A 27,967-nucleotide genomic window follows, 5' to 3' on the forward strand; every position below is an offset into this window, starting at 1 on the left:
ATTCCACAAAGCTATCATTTGCAGCAGTACTGTAATTTAAAGTAATATTTTCTCCAGGATGAATTTTGTCATGGAACACAGAATTTTATTCCAGACGAAAATGATTAAGCTACATGTACTTGCATAGATTCTAGAGTTGCTCTATGTGTTTGTATCATGACATTCAGCATGTCATAGTTTAGGAGTCAGTGTTCAGTAGGCCTAATCAACATCCACAACATTTTACTCCTGATATCATACAGGAAGAAAGAGCAGTAACTGACCGCTGGAGTCTTCCATCTGACCACAGGCATCATGTCAACTGAGCTTTTACCGACATTCAAGAACTTAGAACAGAAAAGCAAACAATTTCAGCTTTGTGTAGATATATCTATCCATGAATGCATAGGTCTATATGAATGTGAAGACTATATTTTTTAGGCAAGATGCCTAAAAAGAGGTCTCGAAAAAATAAGAGTGGGAATAGCAACCAGGGGAGTGCCTCTACTGGTCGTCGAAGCAGAACCGGTAGAGCTGAGGATGGAGCAGAAGGAGGTCATGAAGGTAAAAATACCAGCATTGTCCGTTGTATGCATAACGATACACTTAGAAAAAATTCTTGCTGCTGTGTACGCTATAGCAAGTCTAAGTTTTCATGATTTGGGACTTCCCGACAATTTCAAGAGTGGTTGAATTTACTATTGAAGAGTAAATGGAATCCCTTTTTATGCCTCTGCCAACGAAGAGGCCGGAGGCATTATGTTTTCGGGTCGTCCGTCCGTCCGTACGTACGTATGTCCGAACGTCCGTCCGTCCCGTTTTGTTTTTGTCGATATCTCAAGAACCGTGTGGTGGTTTTACATCAAACTTGGTATGAGGGTATATCCTGGGGGGATAATACTTTGTTTGGATTTTAGGGTCACTGGGTCAAAGGTCAAAGGTCACAGGTTATTTTGTGAAAAAAAAGGTTGAAAATTCATGTTTTTCTCCATATCTCGCAAATGGTTCAAGGTATCTTCATGGAACTTAGTATATATGCTTGTTCCAATGGGCAGTGATTATCTAGGGAAGTTGGGGGTCATGGTTCAATGGTCAGGGGGTCAAAGGTCAAGGTCAACTCCTCAAAATATCACTACTTTCCTTATATTTATGCAATGCCTGAAGGTTTTTTTTTTTAACTTGATGTATACATGTATTACCGAATATATATTCTGTGGGAAGTTTCTTGCCAAAAGGTCAAAGGTCAAAAGGTCAAAGGTCATGTGAAAGTGCTCAATTGCACTTTTTCCTCCATATCTCAAAAGTAACTCAAGGTATCATCAAGAAACTTACATATTTATGCATGTTCAACCTTACAGTGATTCTCTTTGGAACTGTGAGGTCAAAGGTCAAAGGCCAGGTTTAGATAATGCTATTTTACCATTTGATACTGAAATTATGCTTTTTCTCAATACCTTGAAAATTACTCAATGCATAAACTTATAAAAGGGTCAAAAGTCAAGTAAAAATCATCAGTTCCCCCAAATACCTGCACTCTGACATTTTAATCATTCATCCAATTGAACCTAGTCCTAGGAAAGTGAACATTCAGCACATTTGTGTCAAACCTGTCATTTTGATATTTTGCCTATTGTGTGAAACTGTCATCACACATTGTCAAGACATTGTACTATAGACCTATTAGGAGAACCATGCATTATGGCGGAGGCATATCAGTCGCCGTATCTATATATCTAGTTGGTTTTTTTTTGTTCAATTTTCCACTAGAGCACAATGAACAGAAAATGGCATGAAATGGCTACATGTCTCATTCATGTCAAGATCAGAGTTAAAGCTTTTGCATGCTTTTAACTCACGAAAAGCACACAGCCTGCAAATTTTTGAAAATAAAAACCTCACAAAATATATGGCATGACCAATAATATGATTGGCTTAGTGCTCATCACGCAACATTTGCAAAGAAATTTGATTTTATGAGTGTGAGAAGAGAAGATATTGGAGAGAAAAAAAAAAACTCTTCAGAGATTTCGCACAGAAAAGACAATGCTTTAGAATCTCATTAACAACACACACGTGATAATTTAACGTTTACTTCATTGTTTTGTCAAGTAAAAACTGGAAAAGTATCCGTGATAATAATGGAGCAAATAATAAAGGAAAATTTGAGCAACCAGGAAAGAAAGATGATCATTTGCTTTGATATGATTTAGCAGCTGAACTTTGTGCTTGTATTTCACTCTGATTTTTCTGACCCATTGTTTCTTTAATACTTTGTACAACATTTAGTTCAGACAGAATTTCAGTGTAAGGTGAAATCTCATTACCAGGTAATCTTATTTCACCCCTGAGATACACCATGTATTTGTTCTTATTTTGTTTTGCATTTACCATCAAAGCGGGACCTGCTCCAAAGCCAACGGCTGGTTCAGAGGATGGAGGTGGCATTGTGGGATCCAGGGAAGTTGAAGGTGCTGAACTCCTAGCACCTGTGGAATTCGAGCTTGGATTTCCTGCTGATCTAGAAGCTATAGGTAGAGTCAAAAGTTTCAGGAAGGGGGCTGCATGTGCTAGGGGTGAGGGGTTCTGGCATTAGGGTAGAGGAAGCTAGCTTGCTAGCTTGCTAGACAGTGTCAAGTCAAATGCTCAGCAAACTGGCCCAAATCCTAATATATGGGATCAGTCCATTCTACTGGCCAGACTATTGCATCGATATACATTGGGTCATAACAGCAATTGGTAAAATGGTGTGGATTATTTTATTGCAACTGATGGACGAAAACACCCCACATCAGTGTAAACAAGCACTGAATTGATTAGTGTTTTAGATGTAGCCATGACAGAAATCATAGGCGTACATATTCGAGCAGGATTCGAACCTATGGCCTTCTAATCTCCGGACAGCCAGTCCTGGTTGTAATCCTTATTTTTAAAAGAAAAAAACAACAACAACAAATTGATGAAAGAATTTCTTGAATTTGATGTGGATTATGTTGGACTTTTGTCTTCCCAGGTTTGATATGTACCCATATACTAGATACTGGTTATGGAAGCAGCATTATTGGGCTGTATGTCCAATACCTATCCACCAGTGAATAGGTATTCAGCGTTCTTCTTTACTCTAAGAGAGTAAAACTGAGTGTGTATGACCATACCAAGAAGATCTATTGAGATTCAAGTTATATAGTATGAGGTCAAAGGTGACTTTACTATTGTGAAATGTCATCTTCAATCATTGTTTTTTTTGTGTTTTTTTTTTTTCAGAAGTGACAGAGATAGCCCTGTGGAAAATCAGTGAGTGCATCACCCATGAACAGTTCACACAATTTGCCCTGTCTGCGGGATGCTCTGCTAGCAGCATTAGATATCGACAGTCTGAGATGGCAAAAGGCGTCAGTATTGAAGAGGTTGCATTCAAGGTTCTTCATGCGTGGGACCAGAACCAAGTGAAAGGGCAGGCCCACTTTCTGTTTGACATCATGGTCCAGAAACTGAGAATCGACAGGGACAAATTCCTTTCCATGTGTGAGTAAATTAATTTTTGTCTTGTCCGTGTAGTGAAAGCAGCACATACGTGTAAGAGTCACTTTTCTGTTGGCAGCGGCAGTGGCGGCTGCAGTGTCGCTGTCGTGGCAGTCATCAATATGATGTCCTCTCTCTTAATTTTCCACACCTTTGATCTATGACCAGCAAATTCACACAGGTACATCAACTAAAAGTGCAGATCTAGTTCAAGTGTATGGATGCAGCCCAACAAGCTCAAAGGTCGAAAGGACATGAATTTGCCCTGATAAGCACTTTACTCGGTATCCTGGTATACTCTCAATAACTTTCCACAGATTTGAGTAATGACCATCAAATTCATACCAAAGATACATCGCCTAAAGAAGCCAGCCACATTCAAATACTGTTTACGCTGTTATTTTCGTGTAAAGATATTTTCATAAATGAAGAGGTCATAGACATTTCGCGAGATGATGTTTTCGTGAACTGATGCCTATGCTAACGTAAATGCGCTATTAGCCTAGCGCATGGAGACATTTGTTGTTAAATGCCTGATCCAACTGAGATTCGCAAAATTCGGAAAATTTAAACCCTCGTGAAAATAACAGCTTATTTGTGAATTAATTAAGATCAAAAGTCAATGGGTCAACGAACTTTACCTGATAAGGGCAATTCCGTATGGGAGGGGCAAAAAAAGCAAAATTTGAAGTAAATGCTCAGAAATTCAAGTTTTTCATACAGACCGATAAAAAAAACCCTTTCTAATAGATTTCCTCCTTTTTGTTGTACATACTTTCAAAGTTGGAAGACTTTATTGTGTTTATCTAAAATTTTACAATATTAGATAAAAATTTTAAATGAAACAACTTAAAAATCTCTCTTCTTTACCCATAACTTCCACATTTTTCTTCTTTTGCTTCAACAATCACATTTTATGAAGCATTTAGTCACTGTCATTATATCTTTTTGAGAAATTTTCCAAATCTACTGACAAATTGACGTAATTCTGTGACTATGAAAGTGAAAAAAAGTTTTCTCCTGCACACACTAATCACTGATTATTTCTCCCCTTTGAAAAAATTTTTCTCTACATGTGACTCCATAAAAACTCACAAAACATTTTGTGAAATATCTCCTTTAGTTCTGCTGTAATTGTGGTATGAATGGAATTACGTGGTAATGGAATTAGACGCACATTTAATAGGGAAAAAAATGACGTAACCTACTTTCATGCCAATGTGTATAGAAGTGTGCATGAAATAGCTTTAGGGCATTCTCCTCGAGTTTAATGTTGTTAGTGATTGGCAGTAAATTAGTGAAAGTTGAAATATGGATGATACACTGACATAACTCACCATAGCTGGATGCCTCTGAGAGTGAGTCCTGGCATCAGGGTACATGCTTAACAAGACTATTTGTGCTTGAAGTCTCCTCATTACTTTCATCATTTCTCATGTACAAGAACTACATAACTGATGATTTTAGGTTTACTAAAGATACTCATTCTCAAATGTTAAAACTCATACTGAATTCTGAGATATCAATGTATATTTTCTTGCTAAAAGAGTCTCATGGTTTAATATAAAATCTTAAAAAGCATAGTGCTGAGGGAGTATTGAATGGGTGTGATGCAACATAAATTGAAAATAGGTTAGATAGAAGAGGAAGTAAAAACAAATCTGTGAAAGGAAAAGAGAGCACTGCTACTAACAGAGGGAAATGAACAGAATTTTTGTGAGGAGAGAGTATTTAAAAGAAGTATCATTCATAAGATATGATACATGATAGAAGTCATAAATTGACATGGGATGCCAACTGAATGTGACAACTTTGATCTTTCTGTATGCTAAAGACATTATTAACTACATCAATAGTCTGACCTTTTATTGAACATGTCCTGTCCTCATCCTCAAGTCCTTTATCTTTAATTCTAGGTATTATGACTATGACCTTCTGTCATCTGTTTCTTAGATCTTTCCTTCACAGAGACACTTATTTTGATTTCATGCTCCTTTGATACTGAGCATCTGCTCCGCTTAGAAATTTGTTCTTTAATCCTTTCTTCTTGAAATGAATTATGACATAAACACAATTGTGATGACCATTGTACTATCCAATCGGTTGCTGTGATACAGCTCTAAAATGAACATTTAGGCCTATAGTATACTTCCTCAGAAGATTTTAGATGAGTCAATGGGCTTCTGCTTCTACCTTTACTTCTTTATAGTGTTATCACTTGCTGTACAATCCAGTTTCCTTAGTGCCATTACGGTGTATTTTATCATTTGCTTTCAGGCAGTCAAAATACCACTTACTGCAAAAGAAAAAATGACACTTCTTGTGAGTGAATATGGCAACACTCAAAGAGAGAACATTGTCAAAGTCAAGAAGAAAGAGACAGGAAACTACATGTAGTAGGAAATTTATAAGCCAAGTCATGAATTCTGTCAATTGTCAAATCACTGTTACATGTATATTTCAGAAGATGTCATTTGGAAAATATGTGCGGTCACAAGTAAATACTAACATTGTTCACAGGTTGAATAATCTGACTCTTAACTCAGTGAGCTGCAGATGGATAAGAGGCCCTCTCACCTGTGAGATGAATTTTAAGAATATGGTGGACTTACTCTAATGGTTCAAAAAGTTTTAGTCTGTTAAAAAGTTAATTTACTGTATTCTTTTTCATTTTATTTTCTGTAGGCTTAAGTAGGACTCACATTGTAAAGCTATTATCAAAGCATGCACTACATTGTATACCAGGAGGCAATTTCAGCCCCTAGTAAAATGTCACTTTTAGCACTGCAGAAAAGCAACAACGTATAAATACTAATGATGGAACACTGGTACAGTCATATAAGAAAACTTTCTTTTCAATTTTTTTTTTTGAATTGTAAATTTCTTATGTTTGTCATTGAAACACAACTGCATCTTTTCCCTTTAAACTAATAAATCAAAGGTTTCAAGCATCCTTTGTGTTCATACTCAATAATAAACATTGTGTTCAATGATGGGCCTGCACACTGTGCTCTTGCATCAGTTGTAAGTAATTCACACATATTATCAATGATTGGCATATTTAGGAACAAGAAAGCAGAGAAAGATATTTATTGCATGATATTAAGAAAATAAATACAAGAAAACTTGAGCATTGTTGAGTTGATTTATAGAATTGTATTTGTGTAGGGCTATTGTAGCGTAATTCCATTACCATGTGTCGTAGATGTAATTTTCCTTAGAGTGTAAAATTCTTAATTTGAAAGTAGGCAAATCTTGATGGATGTGGTATGTACAAGTTAAAAGATCTTGATTGACATTGTTACAACTTCAAGTCACAGTCAGCATGAAAAATGTATGTTTTCAGACAATAGAAACTCATTTGGCATCTATAAACTTGTAGCAATTTTAGGTTAAAGGCTAGAGAGTACTTATTCAGTGGTTATATTTTAGTTGAAGGCATAAACAGTCTTCATCAAGACATTTCAGAATACATGAGTACCAAGAATTTGTAATTTTTTCCAGTGTATTTTAGAAGGCGTAATTCCATTACCATTTGTGTAATTCCGTTACCACTGACTTCAAAGGGAAAAAGCCTGTTAGTGATTGGCAGTAAATTAGTGAAAGTTGAAATATGGATGATACACTGACATAACTCACCATAGCTGGATGCCTCTGAGAGTGAGTCCTGGCATCAGGGTACATGCTTAACAAGACTATTTGTGCTTGAAGTCTCCTCATTACTTTCATCATTTCTCATGTACAAGAACTACATAACTGATGATTTTAGGTTTACTAAAGATACTCATTCTCAAATGTTAAAACTCATACTGAATTCTGAGATATCAATGTATATTTTCTTGCTAAAAGAGTCTCATGGTTTAATATAAAATCTTAACTCTAAATGTGCCAGGCCCAAAACCCCTAACGTGCCAGAGGTTTTTACCTAACGCCAGAACGTTTCGAAACTGGACTGACAATGAAATTTAAAACCGCCATATCTCTGAAACTATTGACTGTTTTGAATTGAGTTCTACACAACATATATCAAGAAATGTTTGCTCTTTCGTGTCATGCAGTCAGTTTGCCACAATATCTATCTGAATCTGAAATATTGCAGAAATATTGGATACATCAAAACAATTATTAGAAATTTTTGTGTAGTATGGAAAAAAAGAGTCAGTCTTGTTTTTTCTTCAATGGAACGCACAGTACGGCAGTGGAACAGCCTGCCCCAAGAGGTCATCCTGGCACCGTCTGTGGAGGTCTTCCGTCATCGCCTGACGGAAGATGTGGAGTAAACCGAGCAACGGGTTTTTACTTGCACCATGTAAATAATGCACCTTGCATCCAGGTACTGCACACTCGGGTGCCCTTATGATACGCACACACGCATGTAAATCTGCAAGAATCTTCAGGATTGAAGGAGGCAGAATATACAGAAGAAGAAGAAGAAGAAGAACGCTCCCTTGACTCTGTGAGGAAGTTTTAGAGCAACATTTCCTCTTTCAAATGATAACAAAATTGCCTTCTAGAATTGTATGATTCCAAAGATACTAGCAGTTTATTTTGTCTTAGCAATTTCTCTTTCTGCCTCAGTAATTCATTCCCAAATCTGACTCCTTTAGTCCCAGATCCTGTATTTGAAACTAAAGTAATTGTCCCGGGCCCTGGAATAGTGTCTTTTGTCCACCTGAGAAGGAAGAACCTGCTAATCCTCCTTTTGTCTACGTGGACCGCAGGCTGGCGTACTCTATTGAAATCGGCAGGCCTTTGTCCACGCGCAATTCCTATGCTAGCGTGGGGATGATTAGTGACGTTCACCAAAACAAAAAGATGAAAGACTTGACCGACGAACGAAAGCTGACCGTCTTTGAGGGACAAAATCAAAGCAGCTTCCCGCAGGACAGCGTCCAAGCGGAACAATGCGAGTGGAACCGCATAGACAATACACGCAGAGTCAACAGCATACACACGCGTGGTTTACCTATGAGACTTTTGATCCATACACATCTCGCAGAGGGTGCGCCCGCTGCAGATTTTCCCGATGTGAGAAAAATACATCTAGCTGAAAAAATTGTGTATTTACTCAAAATTTTCCAATATAAGCATGCTCATATTTTTAGTGGAAACGATGGCTATGCTAATCAGCTACCAGTACATATCATTGGCAGTTGCTTGGTGTAACACATTACGGTACCACAAGAACTTAAATGATCAATGCTTTTCTCGCTGTTCTTAGTCGCCGATCGGCGACCATGGCACGTTAGGACTAAGGTCGCCGTTTGGTGACCATGGCACGTTAAGAGTTAAAAAGCATAGTGCTGAGGGAGTATTGAATGGGTGTGATGCAGCATAAATTGAAAATAGGTTAGATAGAAGAGGAAGTAAAAACAAATCTGTGAAAGGAAAAGAGAGCACTGCTACTAACAGAGGGAAATGAACAGAATTTTTGTGAGGAGAGAGTATTTAAAAGAAGTATCATTCATAAGATATGATACATGATAGAAGTCATAAATTGACATGGGATGCCAACTGAATGTGACAACTTTGATCTTTCTGTATGCTAAAGACATTATTAACTACATCAATAGTCTGACCTTTTATTGAACATGTCCTGTCCTCATCCTCAAGTCCTTTATCTTTAATTCTAGGTATTATGACTATGACCTTCTGTCATCTGTTTCTTAGATCTTTCCTCCACAGAGACACTTATTTTGATTTCATGCTCCTTTGATACTGAGCATCTGCTCCGCTTAGAAATTTGTTCTTTAATCCTTTCTTCTTGAAATGAATTATGACATAAACACAATTGTGATGACCATTGTACTATCCAATCGGTTGCTGTGATACAGCTCTAAAATGAACATTTAGGCCTATAGTATACTTCCTCAGAAGATTTTAGATGAGTCAATGGGCTTCTGCTTCTACCTTTACTTCTTTATAGTGTTATCACTTGCTGTACAATCCAGTTTCCTTAGTGCCATTACGGTGTATTTTATCATTTGCTTTCAGGCAGTCAAAATACCACTTACTGCAAAAGAAAAAATGACACTTCTTGTGAGTGAATATGGCAACACTCAAAGAGAGGACATTGTCAAAGTCAAGAAGAAAGAGACAGGAAACTACATGTAGTAGGAAATTTATAAGCCAAGTCATGAATTCTGTCAATAGTCAAATCACTGTTACATGTATATTTCAGAAGATGTCATTTGGAAAATATGTGCGGTCACAAGTAAATACTAACATTGTTCACAGGTTGAATAATCTGACTCTTAACTCAGTGAGCTGCAGATGGATAAGAGGCCCTCTCACCTGTGAGATGAATTTTAAGAATATGGTGGACTTACTCTAATGGTTCAAAAAGTTTTAGTCTGTTAAAAAGTTAATTTACTGTATTCTTTTTCATTTTATTTTCTGTAGGCTTAAGTAGGACTCACATTGTAAAGCTATTATCAAAGCATGCACTACATTGTATACCAGGAGGCAATTTCAGCCCCTAGTAAAATGTCACTTTTAGCACTGCAGAAAAGCAACAACGTATAAATACTAATGATGGAACACTGGTACAGTCATATAAGAAAACTTTCTTTTCAATTTTTTTTTTAATTGTAAATTTCTTATGATTGTCATTGAAACACAACTGCATCTTTTCCCTTTAAACTAATAAATCAAAGGTTTCAAGCATCCTTTGTGTTCATACTCAATAATAAACATTGTGTTCAATGATGGGCCTGCAAACTGTGCTCTTGCATCAGTTGTAAGTAATTCACACATATTATCAATGATTGGCATATTTAGGAACAAGAAAGCAGAGAAAGATATTTATTGCGTGATATTAAGAAAATAAATACAAGAAAACTTGAGCATTGTTGAGTTGATTTATAGAATTGTATTTGTGTAGGGCTATTGTAGCGTAATTCCATTACCATGTGTCGTAGATGTAATTTTCCTTAGAGTGTAAAATTCTTAATTTGAAAGTAGGCAAATCTTGATGGATGTGGTATGTACAAGTTAAAAGATCTTGATTGACATCGTTACAACTTCAAATCACAGTCAGCATGAAAAATGTATGTTTTCTGACAATAGAAACTCATTTGGCATCTATAAACTTGTAGCAATTTTAGGTTAAAGGCTAGAGAGTACTTATTCAGTGGTTATATTTTAGTTGAAGGCATAAACAGTCTTCATCAAGACATTTCAGAATACATGAGTACCAAGAATTTGTAATTTTTTCCAGTGTATTTTAGAAGGCGTAATTCCGTTACCATTTGTGTAATTCCGTTACCACTGACTTCAAAGGGAAAAAGCCTGCTGCTAAGAAAATATGAAATATTTGAAAAACAATCAAACTAAATTGAAGTTGACACAATCAATGATGAAATCAGACAAAAACATATAATGTGTGTTATAGATTTCAGAGAAACTACTACCAAAGTCAAGGTTGAAGTTGTGACTCAATTTTCTGGTAATTCCGTTACCATTACACATAGACCTCCTTTGTTTTCGTCCTAGAAACCCTAAATTCTCAATGCTTGAATGGTCGAATGGTCAAATGGTCAACTTGGGGATAAATGCGAGGGATCACCAAAGTGATGTGCCAGCGTTTTGACATCCCCAAGTTGAATTATCCTTCGGGTTTATGCCAGCTTCAATTGTGTATGTGTGTGTCGCACACATACACACTGCTATAGCTCCTGACCATTCAAGCATTGAGAATTTAGGGTTTCTGGGACGAGCACTGAACTAGGGCTTTCTATAGCTCAGTCAGTAGAGCACCGAGCGAGCATCCTGAGGTCTCTGGTTCAAATCCCGATGGAATCCCATTTTCTTTGCTCAATTTTCCACTAACAATAAATAATTTTTGGTCAGTTTTTCTATTTGCGTTTGTTACATACTCAAAAAGCTGCATCACTTCTGTGATCCCTCACATTTATCCCCTAGTTGAATTATCCTTCGGGTTTATGCCAGGTTCAAGTGTGTACATGTGTGTCACACGCATACAGTGTACACACTGCTATAGCTTCTGACCATTCGAGCATTGAAAATTTAGGGTTTCTGGGACGAACAGTGAACCAGGGCTTTCTAAAGCTCAGTCGGTAGAGCACAGGGCTAGCAATCCTGATGGAATCCCATTTTCTTTGCTCAATTTTCCACTTATAAATAATTAATTTTAATTAACAATTTTAAAACATTTATATGTCTGAAATTTGCCCTGATGAATGAAAGTTGCCAGGATAAAGTCTCTTCCTTATTTGAAACAAAAATTGGTCAGGATCATGCTGATTAAAAAAATGATAAATCCAGGAATTTAGAGTTGCTAATATGATTGTAAGTGAACATGCATGTATTTTTGCTATCAACTTCTGAGCTGCATTATCCAAATATGAGGGACATATTACGTAGTCTACATCATTTATAAGTCATCCTAGATTGTATATCACCTTTGTCAAGAATGAATTATTATCATTGCAATGGGCGACATGTGAGAGATTGCAAAGTATCGGTAACTTCGTTTCATTTGTTATGATCAACTGAATGCTACATACAGTTTGTAGTGAGTATGAATCTAAAACAAAATAAGATGGGGCAACAGCAGGGTTTATGATTTTAGCAATGTTAAAGAAATTCCCAAAGTACAAGATTTTTTTTTTTTTCAGTTCAGTTTTACACAGTTGCAGTTATGGATTGTCCCGTGTAGGCAATCTTGGGGAACTTTTTTTGCTTAGGAGAAAATGCTAAAAAATTGTTTGAATATATATGTCAATACAAAGAAAAACATCCAAAGACTTTTGAGAGAAGTATTTCCTTTGTGAGTGTCTGTATTGATCGTTATTCTGTTGGTTTGTATGCAGTTGAAGAGGAGAACTTTCTTCTAGAGTCCGAGAGGTCTAGAACCATGGAGGGACGCCAGCTGTGGGACGTCGCTGAGAATGTCTTAATTGAAAAGTACATCCCAGTAGGGTTAAGGCTTGGTCTGACATACAACAGCCTTCAGTCAGCCAGGGAGGGGACAAAGACTGTAGATGCTCTCTTTGCAAGCTTGTGGAAATGGCAGCAAGGATTGTCATCAAATGTGGACCAACCCGAGACATTGGCTCGAGTCTTGGATGCTTGCCAACTCAGGAAAGTTGGCAACACTGTCAGTGAGTTATTTTAATCCTTATTTTTATTATTTTTATTTTTTGAATTTGTGAAAATTTTTGAAGGTCCCATTGTAAAATGTCTATCATCTGATGCTCGCACTACAATTTGTCATTGTCATTAAAAATTAGTGTAATTTTTTTTGTTTTGTTTAAGCTTTGATAAGCTTACCTGGTAATCTGTTTAGAATGTGGCCAGGTGACAAGTAACTTCATGAATCTATGTATTAAAGGGTGTGTACAGTTCTGGTTGAGGTGAGGATTTAGCTTTTAACGTTTTGCGAGATATTCAGAAACCACTCTATAAGATGTCAAAGAGCATGAAATTCTAAGGCGTATCAAAAGTTTATTTGATGAAAATCGGTTTTGAAATGGCTGAGATATCCAAAAACAAGGTGAAACAAAGAGATCCTAATAAAAGGCGTGGCCTGTCGCCTTTTATTATTATCACTTTTTGGGATATCTCAGCCATTTGAAAACCAATTTTCATCAAAGAAACGTTGAATACTTCTTAAAATTACATGCTCTTTCATATTTCATAAGAGGTTTCTCATTATCTCACTTAGGAATGTTCAAAACATGAATCCCCACCTCAGCCAGTACTGTACAGTCCCTTTAAGCTCACTGCATATTTTTTTCTTCATGAGCACTCACACTCTCTAAAGTAGTGATATTTTACCAGATAACTTTAACCCTGCTGAGAATGGTTCGATTTTGCTACAACACACATTTCCCATAGACACTTGCCCCAGTATACTTGGGACTCGTCCTCAACGGGTTAAAGGGCCTGATCCCAGGCAGCTGTAATGATGTAATGTCCCTCTATTCGTAAAGGCTGAATGAAATGTTGATAATTTCTGTAGTGTGGAGGATTGAGTGTTGGGACTGCAGCGAAAGATTTTCCTTGCAATGGATTCACAAATTGCCTTACATCGATGTAAACATTTACGTCGATGTAGGGCAACTTGTCAATCAGTTGCAATGAAAACATCTCAATGAAAGAATTTCATGAATTTGTGACCAGCAACAACAGTTTCACACAAAAGTCAGGAATTTTTAACATTCATTTTTTTTCATATTAAATCTCATTGCCCATTTCTTGAGCTTTGCATTGATATGAAACACTTAAATACTGTAAGTGAGCATATAAAGCAAAATAAAATGCAATTTTTAATTTGTTAGCCTGACAAAGTTGTGAGAAAATGGGCTGTGAAGATTCACCTCCTGCTCAACAGACAGTGTCTGAGTGGTGATGCGAGGTGAGAAATCACCAATCCGTGTGCGAAGGTGCCAATAGAGATTAAGTTCAACCTCTAGCAACCACATCGCCTTCTGATTGGCTCACTGAGAGAGTCAAATTTCCTGGGCCTGAGTTTGTTTGCCAGTACGTCTTTCAAGATGGCGGATACAATAACTGCAATCCTGCTGGTTTATGTGTGTATAGTGCATGCATTAAATGACATCCACACCATATACAACATGCCGGTGTGTACACGTAACAGGAAGGGATGGCGTTTGCTTTGTGGTTGATTTAGGTTGGTTTTTACTTTTTGTCTCGCCCACCGGAGGTGAAGGCGAGACTAAGGGATCCAAATGGCGTCCGTCCGTCGTCAATCCGTCGTCCATCCGTCGTCCGTCACAAATGTTAAAGTTTACCTGCAAGACTCTCTAATGATGCATAACTTGGCAACTGTTGTTACAGCAATGGCAGCCACACTTGGGTGATAGAAGCACTAGGGGTATCTTCATGTTATGGTGTTGTCGGAGGTCATGTGATGATGTCAAAGGTCATTTGAGGTCATATATTAAAGAGTATGTGCAAGACTCTCTTTTGACAAATAACTTCACATAAGTTGCTTGGATTACAACCTAACTTGGGTCATAGATGCACTTGGGGTACCTTCATGTTATGGTGCCGTTGGAGGTCACAGGATAAGGTCAAAGGTCATTTGAGGTCATACGTTAAAGTTTACTTGCAAGACTCTCTTATATCACACGTAACTCGACACATGTTGCTACAATGGCAATCAAACTTTTGTGAGGGATGCACTGGGGGTACCTTCATGTTATGGTGCTGTAAGAGGTCACATGATAAGGTCAAAGGTCATTTGAGGTCATACGTTAAAGTTTGCCTGCAAGACTCTCTTTTGGCAAATAACTTCACGTAAGTTGCTTGGATTACAACCTAACTTGGGCCGGATGCACGGGGGGTACCTTCATGTTATGGTGCCGTAAGAGGTCACACGATAAGGTCCAAGGTCATTTGAGGTCATACGTTAAAGTTTACCTGCAAGACTCCCCTATGATAGATAACTTTGCAACCATTGCTCCCTTTTCAACCAAACTTGGGTTGTAGATGCACTTGGGGGACCTGCATATTATGTTGCCATCAGGGGTGACATGGTAAGGTCAAAGGTCATTTGAGGTCATATATTATATAAAAAATATATTTCTGGGTATTTTCGCAAGTGAGCGAGACACAATATTGCTAATGCCTTGTTATCATTGGGGACCTTTTTGAAAATAAAAAGTCACGCTCCTTTGTTGTTCTCTTTTTCAAGCCATGCATGTGTTTTATTATGCAGTGTTCTTAAGAAACAAACAAACAAGCAAACAAGACTACTTAGCTCGATGCAATTTTGACGTTTACTATTTGAATGTTGGTCATGTTTGACTGGTCCTTTCCTCTCCTCTGCTGTAAGTCAACCTGCTGTCATATATTTGCTATACTAGCACACAGTTTTGAGAATATTGTATGTTGTCTTTTTACATGACAATGAAATTTTGCTGCAATTGACAGGTGAGTTTCAAATCGCATGTTGCAAGATATGTACTAGCTAATGGCAATTTGTGACTCTGATGTATTCAAACCATGTTCCCCAGGTATCTGTCTTCAATTAGGGAATTAAAGTTAGCGCTGCTCTTCACTTTTTGTTTCGAACATTGTTGAACATAGTGGTAGAAAAACTTAGGTAGAACAAAGAGCATATACACTACAGAGTGAGCGCATCTATTGCAGCAATAACGATGGAGCATTGTATGCGCGCATGGAGAAAACATTCGTGAAAATCTGCGAGATATGTCTCTGAAAACCAAACTACACTGTATGTAATGTGTGCAAAGCACAAGGCAATTGCATGCAACACTGATGGGAATATTGGGGCGGTGTTTGAAAGAAGATCAAAACTGATGAGTGCGAGCCCAGATAGGGTTTTTAAAATTGCTTTTTCAATAGGAAAGACGTAGTCTTCTGCCATGAAATTTAGCAAAGATTTAGAAAACATATCAAAGATTCTATTTGTGCAAAAAACCAGAATCGACCAAAATAATGGTCAAAATCTTTGTACCCCATCTACAGTATTGTAGAAGGGAATTTTGCTCTTGTGACTTTTGCCTAAAACTTGTCGCGGGTCACATTTGAAGATTTTCCATCTTAAAGGTATTAGCCCACATGTGCAAACCCACGAAAATCAAAACTGCATAAAACAGGTCCAATATGACTTCAAGTACAAGTTATAACAGTAACATACCTCACCTGTTGCTCTTTGTCTATACCATTCGATAAAAGAGAGAAAATCATCGTTTTAAAATCAATTTTCAAACCGGGTCAACCCGACCCAAAATCGAATTACGAGCGCGGGCTAGCTACGTACATGTAACTTACACATGTATCGCATGCATGTAGTGCGTACGTGGACCGGAGCTAGCGAGCGTTATACGCATGCATACGGTGCATTTTCATTTATTTTTATGAAAGTAATGGACTAATTGGAACGAAATTTTGCACAGGTGTTACTGCAATCATACCCAAACTCCATGCTAAGTATGAGACCAATTGCTGCAGGTTTACAAATGTGGACTAATACCTTTAAGATGAGGCTACTATCCTGAACAAACATTGCTGAAGTTTGGAAATGTTGCACATCAAACAGTTAACTCTTTATGTGCCATGGTGGAAACCCCCTGTGTGCCACGTTATTCTGAGACACCAACATAGTCATGCTTGGGGAAAACATTTTGTTTTTCAAATCTACAATTTGTATGTAACTTCTATAGATTTCTGCTGAGCAGGACATGTAGTGAGCAAAGTTGCAGAGAAAATGCCAAGCATTGCTTTGATGTAAATTGTATGACAAATCTATGACCATTTTTCTTTCAAATTACATATATACAGTATTGTAAAGGCATGACTTTTGCACGCAAAACAGTTAACAGAAACCTGAAATTTAAATGTGAATCTAGGAGGGAACACCACTTGATGGTTAATCACCACATAAAATGCAAACTGGGTGCAAGAGGAACAGAATTGCGAGAAATACTTTCATTATACTGCGCATGGTATTTCGTGATTCATCTATCGGTTTGTGGTAGGTTTGTGTGTTTGAGCAGAATGTAAAGTTAGCACGCTGTCGACTGAGTCCGGCGTGCGAACGTGGCACATAAAGACTTAAAGGACAAGTTCACCTTCATAAACATAAGGATTGAGAGAATGTAGCAATATTAGTAGAACACATCATTGAAAGTTTGAGGAAAATCAGACAATCCGTTCAAAAGTTATGAATTTTTGAAGTTTTTGTGCAGTACCCGCTGGATGAGAAGACTACTGCAGTGTATGAATAACTTAGATGTCACATGCGTACAACAATATAAGGAAAATATAAAGAGAATTTCACAAAATTCCATCTGTTGAAAAAAATATACATTCCCCTGACTCGTTACCGACAAATGTTATGGGTAATATTATTCCCCCTGCCTTTAGAAAGAGGCAAGTCAAGTGCTGTTTTATTATTTTTTTATTAAAAAAAGTGAAAATATGTCGAATTTTCTTTTACATTTTCTTTATACTGTTGTACGCATATGACTCACAAGCTGTAGTAGTCTCCTCATCCAGCGGTTCCAAGACAAAAATTTAAAAAATTCATAACTTTTGCATCGATTGTCCAATTTTCCTCAAACTTTCACTGATGTGTTCTACTAACATTATTGCATTTTCTCAATCCTTATGTTTATGAAGGTGAACTTGTCCTTTAATTGGCAGTCAACAGTGCACCAATGATCTCCTTCAATGTGCATGTACCTGTGTTTATTTTAACATTCATGCTATATTTTGAATACCCAGTTTGCATTGTGTACTACCATTATCAAAGCAGAAAATATGACCTTTTTGTCATCTCTTTGCAAAAAGGACACAACCACTTGAGTGTCATCAATGAAGGGAAGACCATGGTGTTTGTGCCATCACAGCCCCCACCCCAAGTGAACCCAGCAGAGCAGAAAGGTTTGCATCACAGGATTTTATGGTTGTATTTGTAGTGATCCTCAGTGAATTCAAAGGGAATTTATATGCATGACATGAGGTACATGTATGCTCAATATGGTTTATCTTTTATTTCTTTATGCCTCCGCCACGAAGTGATGCCTGAGACATAATTTTTTCGGGTTGTCCGTCCGTACGTCCGTATGTACGTCTTTATATCCGTACGTCCATATGTCCGTCGGCATTTGTTGACACGATAATTTGAGTAATATTGACTGGAATTTAACCAAACTTGGTCCAAGTGTACAGTGTAATGGGAATTTCCTTAATTAGATTTTCGGTGAAATTGGCTAAATGCCAAAGGTCAAGGTCAAACCATGAAATTGTAACTGTTGACGCGATTACTCAAAACTGGATCGAGTAAATTTCACCAAACTTGGTCCAAGGATGACATATGATGGGGCCAATAGTTGAGTAGTTTTTAAGTGAAATTGGCAAGAGGTCAAAAGGTCAAGTCAAATGGTAAAAATGTTGCTATTTCCCCCATATCTATGCAATACACAAAGGTATTTTCTTGAAACTTAGTGTAGACGTGTTCAACTGCGTAAAGATTCTCAAGAGAAAATTTTATGCCATACTATTTCACTTTTCTTACAAATGGTTCAATGTATCGTCATGGAACTTGGTACATACGCATGTACTGACTGGCAAGGATTATCTAGGGAAATGGGGGGGACGGGGGTCAGGAGTCAAAGGTCATGGTCAACTAAAAATTTTACTATTTCCCTTATATATGCAATGCTTGCAGGATTATTTTGAAAACTTAAATATAACTTTGTACTTAATATATACACTTTGTACATGTAATTCCACATGGAAATTTCCTGCCAGAAGATCAAAGGTCAGAGGTTAAGGCTCAATTATTTTTTGTCAACAGTATTTTTTCCCTAGAATTGTGTACATTGTAATCTTTTAGTGTACACACCGTGGCAATATTTTCATCACATGTCATTTTCACCATTTGAAGGGTTTGAGACATAGGTTCAACTTTACCTTTATCACATATGTATTACCCCAAATATTATCACTTCTTGTGCCAATTCCTTTACCAAAAGTACTCATACTATCAGCTATGATACTACCACCACAACTCCTATTAGCTGCAAAGTTAAATTAAATCATTGGAAAAGAAATGTTTTCTTTTCTGTCTTTCTTCTTCGCAGATATACAACTGTTGGTTAGTCACAACAATCCTGAGATTCAGAAGAAAGCTGAAGGGAATGTGAAGAGCGTACTACTTCCCACACCAGACTCTCTCCAGCCTCAGGGCGGTGAGCTTGGGGAGTCTTTCTGGCAGGTAATGCGGGCCTTGGGTGATTGGCTGAAACATACAGCAGACCGCATTAGGGCCATTCAGAAGGCTGTGGGAAGGCCGGCAATGTATCAGCCAACTGGATTCACACTAGACTCTATCCACCTGTCCGTGAGGGTGTATAGTGATGAAGGCTACACCCTCCTGATAGATGACATTCGCAATGGTCTGATTGGTAGACAGCTTGGTGATGCACTCATCCCACCAGATGCCCGTCAAGGGTTGCCAGATAACATCTCATTTGATGTTACCCTACAAGAAAAGGGTGGGGAAGATGCTACGCAAGTCACTCATCAATCATCCTCACAGAAAGGATCCAACGTGGATGCAGGGAGGATGGCATCCCCCCTCACTGATGATGTTGGTCCATCCCATGGACAAAGAAAGGAAGAGTCACAAGTTCTGGAGATGGTGTTATCAGATGTCCATCCACCTACAGCAGCTGGTCCTGTTGTCCATCCATCTCAACATGGCTCACCATCCCTTGAATCAAAGACAGAGCAAGCACAAGAGGTGCATGATGTAGAAGAGATGGCAATTGTGGCGGTTTCAGCCACTGCAGACAAGAAGGGGACCATACATGCTGCCATTGAGAGAGGTAAGTTTGATACATGTATGCCTCCTTCCTCAGCTGTTTCAGGCTCACACCTGTATGATAGTGATTGAAAGTTTTTGGTCACTTGGCTATTTTGCTGTCCATCATTGAGCAAATTTAGTCTATGTTTCCAGTACCTGTTGCTAGATTTTTGCCAAATTTTGAAAGAGTTGTACCCTATTTACTGTATGTTTCGCGAGGTTTTTTTTTTTTTGTGTGTGTGTGTGTGTGTGAATTTTGTGGGTCAGGGATTGACATGAATGCAACATGTATGTGTACATGTGAACCTTCAATTGCAAATTTAACCACTTGTCAAATAGTATGGAAGTCCCAATTTGTTGAAAAAAGCCAAAACAAAACAAAATTACACTTGGTTAATATTATGTGGTATTGTAATCAGTGGAGAGGGTACACAGCTGAGTTTTTGCACTTTCCTACAATGACATTATTAGCCATACTAGACCCGAGGGGTAGGGATTTGAATGGTCAAAACTTAAAAAGAAAGAAAGCTCAAACAGATTCCTTGCTGAACTAGAAGCATGCCTAAAAGAATTCTAGAGGTGAAGAAGGTCAATTTTTCATGACAGTGAGTATTGATTGTCCATTGGAGGGGGAGGGGGATTAAATGTGACCCGCTACAACAAAAGGATCCTAAAGTCGCTGACAGCTGAGCCGAGAAAATCGAGTTTGAAGTCACATCATCAAAATCGGTCAAAACAATCGGATTTCTGATTTTGGCATAATTTTGTAGTCTAATGTTTTGTCTGTCATCTGCCGAAATTTCGAAGCTGAATGATCAAAGGAAAGGCAAGAAATCAGCGTTTTTCTGGGTCTTGATTTTCCGATTTTCAACGTAACAGAAAAGTGTCTGAAGATTTGGATTTAGCGCTGCAGCTACACTCCGCCCCTAGCAACGAAGGAGTTATCTTATTGGTCAATGCATGGCATCCTGATTACTGATTGGTCGTGCGTAGACCGCTGGCGCTAATCTTGAATGAACATCGCGGAGATCGCTAGGTGCATACCTTCTATTGTCAAGTGGTGAAAACTGTCTCGCCTCTCCTTGAACATGATAGCGTAGGAAGGAAAACTTTGAAAGCGTTTTTCTCCAAACTCTGATTTCCTCGACCACTTGACATGCGCTAATAAAATCATTGATATCTCCGCAACTGAGTACTTTTATGAGTTGTTGTATGTATGAAATTAAAGCAGAAGAGTACGGGAATTATGTCATGCCATTTTCAGAAAATTGTCCTCCCCCGACTTCGGATCCTTTTGTTGTAGCGGGTCACAAATGTTTGAATTTTTTTTTAAATATTTCATAATACAAAACACACATTAGATCATATTTTTCAATACTATTTAGGAAGCATCCCTATCAATACAAGATGTACTATGTGTAGATGCCTTTGTAGGTATGAAGGAGAAGTTATTTTCCCTTCCAGTCCCAAAGAAGATAATTATAAACTGTCAGTGACACTCCTGAGGTGACAATATAAAAAGGCTGCATCAAGATTGAATAGAGTTTGAGAGCTTAGGTGAGCATCAAGCTCCCTAAGACTCTCCTTTGCGATGTATTATTCATCTTTTCTCTCTTTCAGGAGTTTTTGGTGCATCACAGTACATAATTAAAACTAGGTCACTTTTTCTCTCCACTCAGGGTCACAAGTTCTGACAAAAATGGAAGATTGGAATGAAGAAGATGTGAGCAAATGGCTGAAGACTTCGGTTGGTATTTCAGATGTGAAAGCATTTGATGGTGTCGATGGTTACATGCTGGTGAGGTATAAAAAAGATGACCTCATTGATGATTTCAACTTAACCCCTGTACAATGCAGAAGAATTCTGTACAAGCGTGAAGACACACTACAGAGAGAAAAAGATCATGAAATGACTCCGAGTGCAAATGATTCACCAGTCTCAGTATCAACACAGATGGCAAAACCATCATCTCCTCCAGTGGCTTCTCCCAGGAATCTGGGGGAGGAAGTGGATACCGGGCTACAGCAAGGGATACCTGCCCTGATCCACACACAATCCTCTCCAGCGCAAATACCTTCAGAGTTAAGTGATGGGTCTGCAGAAATCAAACCGGAAATTGTAGAACTCACACAACCAGCCCCTGTAGAGGAAAATAATAGTGTTGGACGTGAAGATTCAGGATTCGCTGAAAAACAGGATATTGGTAGCCAGGATTCTTCACCAATGCCTTCTGGCAAAGCAGACTTGGCATCAAGGGAAACTTTATCAGCAACACAAGCAGACACTAAGCAGAAACTTGCAAAGCTCCTCCTAGGAACAGATTCAGGAGAGCTGGATTCTTCATATTACCCAGTTCTTGTTATGAACACACCAGGAACAGAGCTGAAAACAAAGTGTAAGGCAAAGCTTGACTTTATCTCTGCTGTGAAGTGGAACGTGGTCTTTGACTGTGACCCAGATTCTAACAACACTGGTCTGTGCCACTTTGTGAATGATAGGGTCTCCATCAAAATCCTGCAGCCACATGAATTTGCTAGGACGAAAGATACTGATATCCTACGAGAGGAAATTGACTTCCCAGAGGTCCCAGTTTGGGTGTTTGCCAATGGGAGACTTGATGGAGTTGAAAAGGAAGAGGTGAAGTTGGATAATATAGACTGGATTAGAGAGCATTCCAGTGCAATTCTGTCGACAGTGAGATTCTTCTCAGATCCAGGCGTCATCCCCCCTGGCAGAGCAGTTGTTATCTTCCTCCTGCTGTCTGATGCTGACATTGTGGTCATGTCTCACATATTCCGAGAGTTCTACACATCAGAGTCTTTCAAGAGCTTGGGACATTTTACAGTCATTGCAGAAAGTGAGGACCTTATACAGGAGTGGATAAACCATCTGGAGAGAGAAAATCTTGTGACCAGCTCTGACATGAAACAGAGATGTCTCAGTGGAATACCATGGGAAGAGGTCAGCTCCTGCATGCTGCAACTTCTGGGCTCAAGTGAGATGTGTCTCCCAGAGCTTCCAATGGCTCCTAAAGGCAGCTGTCCCTTGATGAAGAAGCATCAAAGCCAGTGGTCAGATATTTCAGTGTTGGCAAGAAACGAGTGTGAGAATACATCAATGAATGAGAGTGACCCAAACTTTGAGGAATTTGCTCAAAGAAAAGAGGCACAATTCTATCAGGGACATGAAGTTGACTGGTGGAACTTTTACCTGACAGAGAAGAAGTTGAACAAAGGTAGAGGTTTCAATCAGGTCTTACAACGTGAATGCTACAAAGAACTCCATGGATATCTTCAAAAGAAATTGGCATCTACTTATGGAAAAAAGGTAGACAACATATCTATGTTGACAATTTTCCATGAACCTGGAGCAGGCGGTACAACAGTCGCCAAAAACCTCCTTTGGGACTTCCACTGCCAACACAGATGTGCCATTGTGAGAAGGATAACAAACGACACAGTCCGACAAATCATGGCTTTTCGCCAATATGGATATGAGCACTCAAGCGATGCTGGACCTGTTGTGCTCTTCCTCGACAATGTGGATTCTGAGAACATGCGACCTTTCCTTCTCGGTCTTGAAAGGGAAACGAGATACATCCAGAATGATGGGCTGGTGTTTGCTCTCATATATTGCAAACAGGCGAATGACCCTGAAAAGCTGTGCGAAATTGAAGACAACGTATGCTGCTTTCCGCTACAGCATAAACTCACAGAAGCTGAGAGGTTGTGGTTCGTGCAGAAAACTGAAGATCTGGAAAAGAGGAGGATTTTCAGTGAGAAAGAGTCTCCCGAACTCCTTCTAGCTTTCATGGTAATGAAAACTGAATGTGATCCAGAGTACCTGAAGAAAGTTGTGCAGGGCATTCTGCCAAACATCACAGAAAACTCCCCAAAAGAACTGGAAAGTGCTGTTAACCTCCTGAAATACATTGCAGCTGTTCAGAGCTACCATCCAGACTTTGCCATGCCGGTGTCTGCTTGTGATGGCTTCATGCAAAAGCAACATCGTACATCTTTATCTGGAGGGCGCCATCAGACCTACACGTATCAACCATGGGAAAAACACAAACCAAAATTCATGGATCTGCTTCTTATTGAAGAGTACATCCAGGACATAGATGGTTGTGTCAAAGGTCTTGGAATTGTTCACCCAATAATTGCAAAGGAGGTGGTAAACCAGCTAAGTGACCGTTTTGGTCAGACACGAGCAGACATGATTCTGGAGTTGATAGAACAATCATCTATTCTTGACACCCATTCCTACAGCAAGAGGTACATTCAGAAGGTGTGCAGAGATTTGATGGTAAGGCGAAAAAAGAAAGAGTATGGAGATGATGTTGAAACTGACTTTGCCCCATTTATTGAAGACGTGTATAGGGACAACCCTGCACAAGCTTTCAGGATCATGGAGGTTGGCATGAAGAAGTTCAAAGACCCTTTCATTGCTCAGCAGAAAGCTCGTTTACATAGCAGGCGTGAAGATGATCCAGAGAAGGCAGAAGAAGCCATCAACGAAGCCCTTGGTCTTATGGACAACAATTCCTACATCTGGGACACAAAGGGAATCATCCTTCGCCAGAAAATGAAGAAGTATGACAGAATTGAAGGGGATGAGCACATTACTGATGAGGAGATGAAAGACCTGTTAGCAGTTTTCAATGATGCTTGTGCAGCATTCCAAAAAGCCCAAAGAGTCATGGAAGCTGAAACATCCCGCGGCAACTACGCAGGTTTTGTTAATGAGATTGACACAATTTTCAAGTTTTTGGAAATTGTGCAAAAGAGAGTCATACCATTTTCTCAAGGGACTAGTGGAATGGAACAATTGAGAAGGTATCTGACAACAGAATATGTTCCACCTGAACTCAAACTTCCTTCTCTCCGAGATCACAGTGACACTGTGAAAGAACTGTCTGACAGAGTTGATAAAGCCTTGGATCGCTCCACAGACTTTCTTGTGCAGTGTGCTCAGCAGCGTTTTGAAACCAAACAATATCGCATTCTTGACAAAAAGCTTGAGCAAATCTATGAAAAAAGGATCCACTTCTTTGCACAAAAGCCAAGATCCCTTGAAACGGCTCCATATTCTCATGAAACAGTATTTGCCATGCGACGTTCAGAAATCAAGCACATGAAGGCTGATGGCTATCAGCGAATCTTTGAGATGGCATCAAAGAAGCAGGTCCAAGACTTAAAGCATGCAAGAGATCTGTTGAAGAAAAATTTAGGAAAGCCGTCAATCTTTGATGTCAAGAACTTTGTGTTTGTTTCATTTGCTTTATTGGTCTTTTACGATGAGGACTTCAATGAAAATGAAATGCAGCACTATGTAGATATCCTGAAGGCAAAGGAGGAGAGGACTGGAGGATTTTTTGGTGTCTTCTTTGAGATGCTGTTGAACTGGCCTGCTAGAACAACACGAGAAACCAAGCCTATTCAGGAGACCATGAAAGAGTTAAATAACAGGTGGTCAGAAAGATACATCAACAAGCGTAGTGAAGAGTTCCACCACAACATCCGCAGTAGGTCTCGTCTACGTCAGAAGCCACAGCCAATGAAACCAACGACAGAGTTCTATCTTGGCATGTCCACACCTGGTAAACTGGTCCACAGGAAGGCTATTGGGAGAATCAGTTACTCCATTTGGAAAGAAAAGTTCGTGACCCAAAATCTTGCCAGGCTGGAAGGTACTATTGAAAACAAGTTCTGTGTCATCTACAAGCACAAGGCCTCTGGGCCGGTGCGAATTCAGCTTTCTCTTCCCATTAAGGGTATGCCTAGTCAGGAGCGAGTCAAGTTCTACCTGGGCTTTTCATTTAGAGGGCCCCTGGCATATGATGTCACATATAAGGATCGGGAAACACGCTTCATCGCAGGAGAATCGAGGATAAGCTACCCTTCGTATTTCAATAACATTGGTGACCCAGATTGAGAGGTAAAGGTTGAGCTGGATAATGAACAAACTGTCCTGATGTGTATATTTGAGAATTCTTATGCTGACACATGCACATCACATTTATTGTCTTTTGTTTACGGGTGTTGCAGTGCATGTGCAGGAGCCCTGCTCAGAGAAGAATTTGTTCCGCATACTCTACCATTGGGAGTAATTGTATTTCTTGCATTCTTGTTGATTTCAACACAATATGCCCATGACACATTTAGCCCAAGCTACAAGTGTGTACATAGTACTATATATACTACATGTAAGGTAAACTTGGTACAGTGTGTTACCAATATGCATACATTAAAGTAAACTAATACTGACAGTTGATTCGTATCTTTGTGTTATGTATATCTCGACAAACTGACATGTCATCAAACTCTTTGCTATGCTGAAGCTTTGAGTAGCTTCAAATCTGTTGATTTGCAGTGATGTGAAATTTCATGTGTATGACATTTATCCCATTGACAATTGACTTTCTATATCCTGGTTAAAAATTGAAATAGAGGTACATGTATTAGTCATGAGTATGATCAGAAGTACAGGCAAACCCTGTTAACAAGCAATAACACATGAGATTTTATTGATGCAAGACAAATTGCCGTGTATGGATTTCTCAACATGCACATATTCCGCACTGCTCCCCTGAATGAAAACAGAAAGTGATAAAAAAACTAAACAAACATATTATAACTACACCTGATACTTTGTAGTGTAGTGACCAGCGTAGCAGACATGTGTGTTGCTTGGGTTCTGTTGTGACTGTCAGTTACACACGTCCTTATATCCATGTTTATTTACAGTAACTATCTTCCATCGTTTTGTGTCTTGCAATTGCCAAATATGTTACCATATATAGTGTTTATCTAGCAGTTAGTTTATGCTGAAATCACACTCAATTCATTTTGTTCATTACTCCATGTGTGATCCTGCATCACAAAACCAACAAAAAGTCGTCAGACATGGATTTTAGTTAAGGGCAGATTCTGAAAGTCAGAGCAGACTCTAAGCTTTAAAATGATGTATAACTCAATTCCAATGGATTCTCCTAACCTACTTTAATATTGGCAAGAAAGCCCAGACTCTGGAAAAGTTTGAACTGAGGAAAGAGGTAGTTAAGTACAGGGTCTATTCAAGCTCTTAATCTTTACTAAGCTATGCTACCTTTGCCATGAATGAGACAAAAACATGTTAACCACTGTAGCAACAGCAATGAAGGGATTATCGGATTTAGCTGAAATTAAGCATGCTCTATCAACACATTGTGTCCATGATAAATATTAACTTTCAAATCAGTAGCACTATATTTTTAAAAGTTGTTGAAAGTGAAGAATGTGCAAAGGATTTTCAAAAAATGAAAAGGGACATCTAAGAAAAACCTGATCACACTACTCTACCAAAGAAGAGGTTGTATAAAAACTGCTGAAAATCCACTTTCCTATTCCCTTTATGATCCCGAACTCAAGAATAATGTAGAAGAATAGCTCTTTCAGGAAATGGAAAACTCAAAATTGACTTGGTTGAATCATTTCACCTTTCTTGAGTCCTCACATAAGATCAAGGGGTGCGACTTTTTGTTTATTTTTTGATGCATGGTCACATATGGTTTTCTATCCAGTATGGCTCTAAGTTGGAGCTACAATTATGTGAAATCCAAACCACAGTGCTTGACTTTTGCCTTGGTATTCTACAAACAAATTGTCTAGATACTCGTAGATAGTAATTACAGAGAAAGCCAAAGAGAATCTTTGTTGTGCTTTTCAAAGTTGAAAATACTCCATTTGTGTACAATTTGTATTTGTGCCTACAGCATACTCGGGTAAAGGTTTTCATTACCGTATGTCATACAAAGTATACATATACCTTTCTCAGAGAGATACTCTCTCTTCCAGACTGTAATGCAGTCACTGACATATTATTTAACGGGAGAACACATCATGTATCCCTTGAAATGTTTTTGTTGTTTCAGCAGTGCTAAATGTGTTATTTCGCATTGGTTTGCAAAATACACTGTATGAGTATATTTGTTAACAGCAATAAAGTAGAAAGCTGTGGAAAATCAAAGTATTGTACTTGGGTAGAATATGTATATTGTATATAATGTATGTTGTACATATTTGTGTCAGAGAAAAGTTCTGTCTGAAAGACAGACGATCAGTGCAGTCACTGTCAGATGTGTACACAAAGCACATATGAAT

At 38.5% G+C, this 27,967-nt stretch overlaps 1 protein-coding gene across 1 annotated transcript; it reads left to right on the plus strand.

Moving 5' to 3' along the window:
* The first annotated feature begins 256 nt into the window (after positions 1–256).
* Positions 257–27,871, plus strand: LOC139710723 (sterile alpha motif domain-containing protein 9-like). Its single transcript, XM_071622641.1, has 7 exons — positions 257–543; positions 2,376–2,510; positions 3,241–3,501; positions 12,333–12,623; positions 17,806–17,898; positions 19,101–19,847; positions 21,505–27,871. The coding sequence occupies exons 1-7, from the start codon at positions 426–428 to the stop codon at positions 25,758–25,760; spliced, it is 5,901 nt and encodes a 1,966-aa protein (XP_071478742.1). The 5' UTR covers positions 257–425; the 3' UTR covers positions 25,761–27,871.
* The last annotated feature ends 96 nt before the right edge of the window (positions 27,872–27,967 follow it).

The sequence above is a fragment of the Diadema antillarum genome, unplaced genomic scaffold, assembly GCF_040938485.1.
Source record: "Diadema antillarum isolate AM-2024a unplaced genomic scaffold, OU_Dant_1.0 seq00001558_RagTag, whole genome shotgun sequence".
Lineage (NCBI taxonomy): Eukaryota > Metazoa > Echinodermata > Echinoidea > Diadematoida > Diadematidae > Diadema > Diadema antillarum.

Bases quoted from the DNA above. Each gene is read 5' to 3' on its own strand.
- LOC139710723 (XM_071622641.1), top strand. From the start codon at position 426: ATGCCTAAAAAGAGGTCTCGAAAAAATAAGAGTGGGAATAGCAACCAG. The intron at 3,502-12,332 runs GTGAGTAAATTA...GTTTGTATGCAG, and splicing joins GGACAAATTCCTTTCCATGT to TTGAAGAGGAGAACTTTCTT. The intron at 12,624-17,805 runs GTGAGTTATTTT...CTTTGCAAAAAG, and splicing joins GAAAGTTGGCAACACTGTCA to GACACAACCACTTGAGTGTC.